Genomic DNA, 9,806 nt, shown 5'->3' with positions numbered 1-9,806 from the left:
CATTAAAGATCGCACTGTTAGTAGTTTTATCAAATGTGTAAGTAGAAGGCCACTTACCATTGCCTTCATGCATTGTTCCTGATTACGTTCTTAGTATATAGAGGCATAGTATGTCTGCTTAATGGTTCTCATGAGAAAAATAATCAGTTGATGTAAATGGATAAAAAAATAATTTATTAAGTAAAGATACATTCAAATCAAATGTGCATTTCTCCGCAACACATGAAAATACATAAAGCAGGTTCAAGTAGTGCACATAAAAATTGCCTTTTTTCCATTGAGTAAAATGGTGCATCCAGCAACACCAGTAATTTGACGTCTTAAGATTATATAATTTGACTCAACAAGAAAAAAAATTTAATGCCAACTGTTAGAATGTTCCAATTTTTTTTAGTTTTCTGCAAAGACCAATAGAGTATTCCATTCTCCGACCTCTTAATCTTGGTTAAACCTATTGCCTTGCAGTATATACAGCAATCAGTGCCCTTATCAGTGTGGTAGATTGAATTCTGTTAGATGAATCTTCTTTGAAAGATTTTTGAAATGCATTATAGCAGCTTGGTAGTTCCCGGAGATTTGTTGACAGATTCCAAGAATCTGCCATGAGATATCTCTACTCTCTTTATGTATCGTTTGCCCTTGGTGGACTAGAAAATGTAGATCATCTAAAGCTCTTCGAGAACTCAGAGTGTCCGTGTGTCTGTAGCATAAGAACTCTAACATGCAAAAAATTACTAAAGATGGGATACTTAAATACAGCGTTTTGTTTGGCATACTGTACAATTGTTCAATTCTTAATTCATTTAAATATGCAATATCAACGTAATAACGAAAGTCCGGGATTCTAAATTTTCTTATTTTTTCAGGCCATGAAAGACCCCCCGCGGCTTCAGCATATAACTTTGTATATATATCAGAATTAAGCATTAAATGGGGTGTAGATACCTCGGCATTTACCATCTTTAAAAGAGATGAAGCTTTGCCATATCTACATGTTTTGTAATAATACATTACAACATAGAGAATGTCAAAAACAGATCCGAACTTTGCCCCAAATTTGAGCACGTGAAGAAATGTTTTGTCAACAATGTACATTATTTTATTCATTTTTCTATTTAAATTTGACCTTGAATTTTGTAAATAAAAATCACTACATTTGCTTTTTAATATAAAAGTGATTTCTTGAAGAAAAGTTACTAATACTCTTTGTAACACAATAACTTGAAACTGGTTCAAGGGTATAAACATATGAGATGCCCAATTGTGTTTACCGCTTTTATACAGTAGGACAGATTAGGTAATTCAATAGCAATGTACATGTGCCACCACACATTATCTAACACCTCCGTCTCCAGTGTATTAGACAAGACAAGAGTATTTTTATCTCTATTAATCGAAGAAAAGTTCTGAGTATATGACTTTATGGTGGAACTTTCTAACAGGCATGATAAACCCTTACAATATAAACCATAAAGTCTAGAAAACAAAATTCTTTTGATTTGCACCGAAGATTTTTCCTAGAAACATGTTATTTTCAGGAATGAAGAAGTTGGGACAGTAACCGTCGTACACCCATTTCAGGATTAGTTTAAAACAAACCCAAAAACCCTCGAGAATGCATCCTGGAAGTACATCGCTCTGAATAATCCAAAACACGGCAGTCTTCACATGATATGAACTCAATAACTTATTTTCATCTGACGTATTATTAATGACCTCTCTCATGAAAAGCTTTAACAAACCATAAATCAAGAATTGGTTATGATCCATTGAGCGAACAAGTCTTTGTTCTGCCACAGAGAAAGAAATTCTCCATTCATTGTCCCTGTGATTTCCCTGTTTATGTCCTATTGTAACAAAGTGACAACCATCTTCGACTATATCATTTACAATGTTAGATAATGGCCAAACCTGACACCTTTTTATCCATGAATATGCAACTGGAGGCCAAAAGTCACTCACAAAACTATGCGCAGCGTCATATTCTATCTCTCCACAAGGTCCACTTACACAAGGACCGTTTACTTTTGATACAATTCCAACTATTGGGCGTTTCATTTCAATGTAGAGAGAACTTGATATATAGATTTTGTCATTCATTCTGAAGCAGGATTTATGGAGCATGCCATCAGTTCCACCAGTTCTCTGTGTTAACAATTGAAGTAAAGAGAATCCAGGTGGACTATCAGAACAGTCAGCAAGAATAAGTGTAAATTTAAATGATTTGTAATTCTGTGCTTCAGATAAATTCCAGATTACTCGCTGATGTTTTAACCAGACCATGAAGTCTCTATCCGATACGTCCATTCTGAAACCTTCTCTGTAACTCCCTCCGTCTATACAAACATAGCTTTTGTTCAATTGATTATAAAACTTCACGATAATATCCATGATATCTCGCCCCATATTGACAATGGATGATGTCCCAACTGTACCAAGTAGTCCCTCAAACACACATTCTGACATCCTACTGTTGATCGATAAGAATTTTCATAAGAAACGGAATTTCTTTTTTAAAAATATGAAATATTTCATATATTGTATGATTAAATTAAAAAGAAAGTCGGTGTTTGATATGAATAGGTTGTTACTTACACAGGCTCCATCTTGTTTATTTGTCTTCTGCCCTCAAACACACATTCTGACATATTTCGTGTTTTTATCCTACTGTTGAGCTATAAGAATTTCATTAAAAAGTATTAAAAATGAAATATTTCAATTATTGGATGATTAAATTAAAACGTAAGTCGACAGGTGTTTGATATATTTAGGTTGTTACTTATGTGGTAGTATCGGTCCTTTATGAATTATTGCCATTACATCATTTATTTAACATAAAGTTAACTTACTTCTTTACGTAATTTCTTTATCTTCGTATTCGATTTGTTTATTCATGAAACCGGAAGAGAGTTATCTTTTATTTCCAAACGCATTTTATTTCGAGACTTTTCATTGGTTACTTCTAAATTTATTATCAAATCACATTACGGCTGACTTTTACTTTCATTCTATTGTTAAGAACAGTATTTAAACCCGAGCACCGCCGTGCTCTGGGCTTCTACTGAGCCAAGCCTTGTATCAAGGTAATTATCAGGAGTTGCCTCACCCTATTTTCCCTACTAAATTTCGATTAATAATTCTTTATTTTTCTAACTTAGTTCTTTATATTTTTTCATTTAGTTATTTTTCTTGAAAGCCACATTCATTCCCCGGGAATATTTATTTGTTGTTTGGTATTTTTCCATATACAATTGTTAAACTTTATTAAAGATTTAAAACTTTATTATCTATTATTTACGGACAAGCCTCACTACAGGCGGACTCAAACTTACCTGGAAAGAAAATATAAAAGGTTTATCAAAAGGTTGAAATATTATTGAAGGGAACATCTATATAAAATAAAACACAACGCGAAGTACAAAACTTTTACATCAGTAGTGGCTGAATGCCCAACTACTACACTTACATGGGTTCCATCTTGTTTATTTGTCTCCTATATCATGTATTTCCCTGTGGGAAATTCCCTCTCTATTTTGTAAAATAGAATAACGTGTTTCTAAAGGAATAGTTTGCTTTGTTGTTTAAGTCATAGGTGTTTGGTTTCAGGATTGTGTATTTTGTGTATTACGAAGGCCGTTCAAAAATTACACGGACTGTGCTATTATTTACGACAATTTTCTCAAATGTATCTTTAAATTGTTCTATTATTATGCATTTAGATTTCTTACGTGATATTTGAAGTACTAACAGAAATAAAGTGATTTTTCTCTGATGCGATTCCCGTGAAAACGACTGTGAAAATGACGTCTCCTGAATTGACGGCGCACCACACTTTTGTTAAATTATGTGTAATGCTCGAGATATCGCCAACATAGATCCAAATTATGCATAAGAAAACATGTAGTAAACTATGGTATTCGTGACATTCGTCCACAAAAAGCAAATTGAAATTTTAGACCGTTAGACCTCTGAAAAAAGGCTATACGGGAGGACGGGAAGATTATCGATGAAAAATTTATCCGGACTGTAAAGAACGTGATTGAGAGTTAGCAATATCACACTATATCTCATAAATACCTGCAGTTTTTGCTTTTAAAAGAAAAAAGGAATATTCTTTACTTGTTTATTAGGTTTTAAGCTTGACAAGAAATGGTGTTTGGATGTTGAGTAGATAAGGTAACTCAAACTGTACAGGTACTCTTGGGAAAATGTTGAGAAAATGAAAGCTCAATAACATATTTTTTATAATGCCTCTGACGTCGAAGATTTTGCTGCTCCGTGACTTAATGATATGTCCTGAAAAAACACTTAAAATTGATATCAGTTTACAACATTTTGACATGAAATGTTGAAGATCGTATAAATAAAGATTCATTTAATATTATTATGTGTGACATTTTACCCGATTATGTCGTCAAATATTTTTTCTGTGCAACAAGTCCGCGTAATTTTTGAACGACCCTCGTATTAGTTTTTCTAAGTGTTTCTGAATACATGTCACTAAAATAAAAAAAAATCGATGAAAATAGCACGTTTTAAAAGATCATATTACTGTATTTAAAAAAATATATATATTTCTTACAGAGGTTTATTGTTGTGTGCTATTTTCCGTCACACGTACGTAACACAATTATATGGAACGCCAAAATAACAAATATTCAAACATTTAAACCAAATGAATTGAAGATTAGCACAATTAAATTAAAGACAGGTATTGGATAATGAATTAAAGATAGGTGTAAATAAATATGTATCTTAATAATTAAACCTAGGTTCAAATAAATTACACCTATCTTTAATGGAATTATACCTATCTTCAATTCAATTTAATAATACTTATCTTACAATTGATTTAAAGATAGGTACAATTGATTTGAAATTATGTACAATTAAAACATATTCACAAAAGAATTAAATATATAATATAGGTACAAATCAATGTGCCTAGATATGTTCCTATGTTACTCTGCTGATTCAGATTATGAGACTTTTTTGTTTCTCATTTATCTCCTCTTGATGGGGCTCTTGTCTATAACTATAAGTACATGTACATGTAGCTATTGACAAGTTGTAGCGTGCTTTTTAAAGGGCTGTCCCTTTTTTGCAAATTATATTAGTCATATCTGTATTTTTTCATTATGTATATTTATATATATTCTTATAAGGGATATATTCAAATATGGGTATGTCGAACTGTGTACGTATATGTGTTTAATTTGTTCAGTACTAACGACACTTAGTTTTATTTTATACTTTAAAAAAGACCAGAGTAAACTAATTAATCATTATATAGAGCTTTTATCAAATGAGACAAATTATGCTGTACATGTTAGCATAGATCAAGTCTACATTTTGGGGTATCTTACAGCCAGGTGAAATCAGTTCGGCAGATTAAGTTTTTACACAAAATATTTTTACTTTTCACATTATTTCAAGATCGATTGCACTTTTGTGCAATACTAAATTAACCTTTTCATACTGTCTTTCTTACATATCTTCTATTTATCAATAAAGATATGCATGGAAGAAATGCATATTTTTATTGATAAATAGAAAAAAAGTCGCAAAGACAATACCGTGACGCATTTTAGAAATGGACTCTAATAAAATAAGATAAAAATCGGCTGAGGGTAATCCGTTGTTTGGGGGTATACAGTCATGTATAAATTTTCCTTGAAAATGACTAAAGAGTAAATTTTTATTCAATCCAGGACCAAGTGCCATTAAAGATCGCACTGTTAGTAGTTTTATCAAATGTGTAAGTAGAAGGCCACTTACCATTGCCTTCATGCATTGTTCCTGATTGATAAATAGAAATGATATGAACTCAATAACTTATTTTCATCTGACGTATTATTAATGACCTCTCTCATGAAAAGCTTTAACAAACCATAAATCAAGAATTGGTTATGATCCATTGAGCGAACAAGTCTTTGTTCTGCCACAGAGAAAGAAATTCTCCATTCATTGTCCCTGTGATTTCCCTGTTTATGTCCTATTGTAACAAAGTGACAACCATCTTCGACTATATCATTTACAATGTTAGATAATGGCCAAACCTGACACCTTTTTATCCATGAATATGCAACTGGAGGCCAAAAGTCACTCACAAAACTATGCGCAGCGTCATATTCTATCTCTCCACAAGGTCCACTTACACAAGGACCGTTTACTTTTGATACAATTCCAACTATTGGGCGTTTCATTTCAATGTAGAGAGAACTTGATATATAGATTTTGTCATTCATTCTGAAGCAGGATTTATGGAGCATGCCATCAGTTCCACCAGTTCTCTGTGTTAACAATTGAAGTAAAGAGAATCCAGGTGGACTATCAGAACAGTCAGCAAGAATAAGTGTAAATTTAAATGATTTGTAATTCTGTGCTTCAGATAAATTCCAGATTACTCGCTGATGTTTTAACCAGACCATGAAGTCTCTATCCGATACGTCCATTCTGAAACCTTCTCTGTAACTCCCTCCGTCTATACAAACATAGCTTTTGTTCAATTGATTATAAAACTTCACGATAATATCCATGATATCTCGCCCCATATTGACAATGGATGATGTCCCAACTGTACCAAGTAGTCCCTCAAACACACATTCTGACATCCTACTGTTGATCGATAAGAATTTTCATAAGAAACGGAATTTCTTTTTTAAAAATATGAAATATTTCATATATTGTATGATTAAATTAAAAAGAAAGTCGGTGTTTGATATGAATAGGTTGTTACTTACACAGGCTCCATCTTGTTTATTTGTCTTCTGCCCTCAAACACACATTCTGACATATTTCGTGTTTTTATCCTACTGTTGAGCTATAAGAATTTCATTAAAAAGTATTAAAAATGAAATATTTCAATTATTGGATGATTAAATTAAAACGTAAGTCGACAGGTGTTTGATATATTTAGGTTGTTACTTATGTGGTAGTATCGGTCCTTTATGAATTATTGCCATTACATCATTTATTTAACATAAAGTTAACTTACTTCTTTACGTAAATTCTTTATCTTCGTATTCGATTTGTTTATTCATGAAACCGGAAGAGAGTTATCTTTTATTTCCAAACGCATTTTATTTCGAGACTTTTCATTGGTTACTTCTAAATTTATTATCAAATCACATTACGGCTGACTTTTACTTTCATTCTATTGTTAAGAACAGTATTTAAACCCGAGCACCGCCGTGCTCTGGGCTTCTACTGAGCCAAGCCTTGTATCAAGGTAATTATCAGGAGTTGCCTCACCCTATTTTCCCTACTAAATTTCGATTAATAATTCTTTATTTTTCTAACTTAGTTCTTTATATTTTTTCATTTAGTTATTTTTCTCGAAAGCCACATTCATTCCCCGGGAATATTTATTTGTTGTTTGGTATTTTTCCATATACAATTGTTAAACTTTATTAAAGATTTAAAACTTTATTATCTATTATTTACGGACAAGCCTCACTACAGGCGGACTCAAACTTACCTGGAAAGAAAATATAAAAGGTTTATCAAAAGGTTGAAATATTATTGAAGGGAACATCTATATAAAATAAAACACAACGCGAAGTACAAAACTTTTACATCAGTAGTGGCTGAATGCCCAACTACTACACTTACATGGGTTCCATCTTGTTTATTTGTCTCCTATATCATGTATTTCCCTGTGGGAAATTCCCTCTCTATTTTGTAAAATAGAATAACGTGTTTCTAAAGGAATAGTTTGCTTTGTTGTTTAAGTCATAGGTGTTTGGTTTCAGGATTGTGTATTTTGTGTATTACGAAGGCCGTTCAAAAATTACACGGACTGTGCTATTATTTACGACAATTTTCTCAAATGTATCTTTAAATTGTTCTATTATTATGCATTTAGATTTCTTACGTGATATTTGAAGTACTAACAGAAATAAAGTGATTTTTCTCTGATGCGATTCCCGTGAAAACGACTGTGAAAATGACGTCTCCTGAATTGACGGCGCACCACACTTTTGTTAAATTATGTGTAATGCTCGAGATATCGCCAACATAGATCCAAATTATGCATAAGAAAACATGTAGTAAACTATGGTATTCGTGACATTCGTCCACAAAAAGCAAATTGAAATTTTAGACCGTTAGACCTCTGAAAAAAGGCTATACGGGAGGACGGGAAGATTATCGATGAAAAATTTATCCGGACTGTAAAGAACGTGATTGAGAGTTAGCAATATCACACTATATCTCATAAATACCTGCAGTTTTTGCTTTTAAAAGAAAAAAGGAATATTCTTTACTTGTTTATTAGGTTTTAAGCTTGACAAGAAATGGTGTTTGGATGTTGAGTAGATAAGGTAACTCAAACTGTACAGGTACTCTCGGGAAAATGTTGAGAAAATGAAAGCTCAATAACATATTTTTTTATAATGCCTCTGACGTCGAAGATTTTGCTGCTCCGTGACTTAATGATATGTCCTGAAAAAACACTTAAAATTGATATCAGTTTACAACATTTTGACATGAAATGTTGAAGATCGTATAAATAAAGATTCTTTTAATATTATTATGTGTGACATTTTACCCGATTATGTCGTCAAATATTTTCTCTGTGCAACAAGTCCGCGTAATTTTTGAACGACCCTCGTATTAGTTTTTCTAAGTGTTTCTGAATACATGTCATTAAAATAAAAAAAAATCGATGAAAATAGCACGTTTTAAAAGATCATATTACTGTATTTAAAAAAATATATATATTTCTTACAGAGGTTTATTGTTGTGTGCTATTTTCCGTCACACGTACGTAACACAATTATATGGAACGCCAAAATAACAAATATTCAAACATTTAAACCAAATGAATTGAAGATTAGCACAATTGAATTAAAGACAGGTATTGGATAATGAATTAAAGATAGGTGTAAATAAATATGTATCTTAATAATTAAACCTAGGTTCAAATAAATTACACCTATCTTTAATGGAATTATACCTATCTTCAATTCAATTTAATAATACTTATCTTACAATTGATTTAAAGATAGGTACAATTGATTTGAAATTATGTACAATTAAAACATATTCACAAAAGAATTAAATATATAATATAGGTACAAATCAATGTGCCTAGATATGTTCCTATGTTACTCTGCTGATTCAGATTATGAGACTTTTTTGTTTCTCATTTATCTCCTCTTGATGGGGCTCTTGTCTATAACTATAAGTACATGTACATGTAGCTATTGACAAGTTGTAGCGTGCTTTTTAAAGGGCTGTCCCTTTTTTGCAAATTATATTAGTCATATCTGTATTTTTTCATTATGTATATTTATATATATTCTTATAAGGGATATATTCAAATATGGGTATGTCGAACTGTGTACGTATATGTGTTTAATTTGTTCAGTACTAACGACACTTAGTTTTATTTTATACTTTAAAAAAGACCAGAGTAAACTAATTAATCATTATATAGAGCTTTTATCAAATGAGACAAATTATGCTGTACATGTTAGCATAGATCAAGTCTACATTTTGGGGTATCTTACAGCCAGGTGAAATCAGTTCGGCAGATTAAGTTTTTACACAAAATATTTTTACTTTTCACATTATTTCAAGATCGATTGCACTTTTGTGCAATACACTGTCAAATACTCAAATACTTATCCCACTATGTTATAAAGGTTTGGTATCTCTTTAAAGTATTTACCACTAATCTCTTTGTAAATAAAGGAAAGATTATGACATTGCTAAACAAGCATTTAATTTCTATTATATTGTCGTCAAAGCAACTCGTGTACCCTCGGAGATTTTCCAGTTTACGTTAGGTCAAATATTTG

General features: G+C 31.7%; 2 protein-coding genes across 2 annotated transcripts; both read right to left on the bottom strand.

Moving 5' to 3' along the window:
• Positions 1-1,476: 1,476 nt before the first annotated feature.
• Positions 1,477-2,466, bottom strand: LOC134254861 (nucleotidyltransferase MB21D2-like). Its single transcript, XM_062737400.1, has one exon. It carries the CDS (start codon positions 2,464-2,466, stop codon positions 1,477-1,479), a length of 990 nt encoding a protein of 329 aa, XP_062593384.1.
• A 3,320-nt stretch (positions 2,467-5,786) lies between these two features.
• Positions 5,787-6,614, bottom strand: LOC134254859 (uncharacterized). Its single transcript, XM_062737399.1, has one exon. The coding sequence runs from the start codon at positions 6,612-6,614 to the stop codon at positions 5,787-5,789; it is 828 nt and encodes a 275-aa protein (XP_062593383.1).
• Positions 6,615-9,806: the final 3,192 nt, after the last annotated feature.

Source organism: Saccostrea cucullata, unplaced genomic scaffold (genome assembly GCF_032062105.1).
Source record: "Saccostrea cucullata isolate Sc308-1 unplaced genomic scaffold, CSIRO_AGI_Scuc_v1 ctg18847, whole genome shotgun sequence".
Taxonomy (NCBI): domain Eukaryota; kingdom Metazoa; phylum Mollusca; class Bivalvia; order Ostreida; family Ostreidae; genus Saccostrea; species Saccostrea cuccullata.
The sequence above is the reverse complement of the archived record's forward strand: the minus strand, read 5'-3'. Positions and strand labels throughout refer to the sequence as shown.

Bases quoted from the DNA above. Each gene is read 5' to 3' on its own strand.
- LOC134254861 (XM_062737400.1), bottom strand. From the start codon at position 2,466: ATGTCAGAATGTGTGTTTGAGGGACTACTTGGTACAGTTGGGACATCA.
- LOC134254859 (XM_062737399.1), bottom strand. From the start codon at position 6,614: ATGTCAGAATGTGTGTTTGAGGGACTACTTGGTACAGTTGGGACATCA.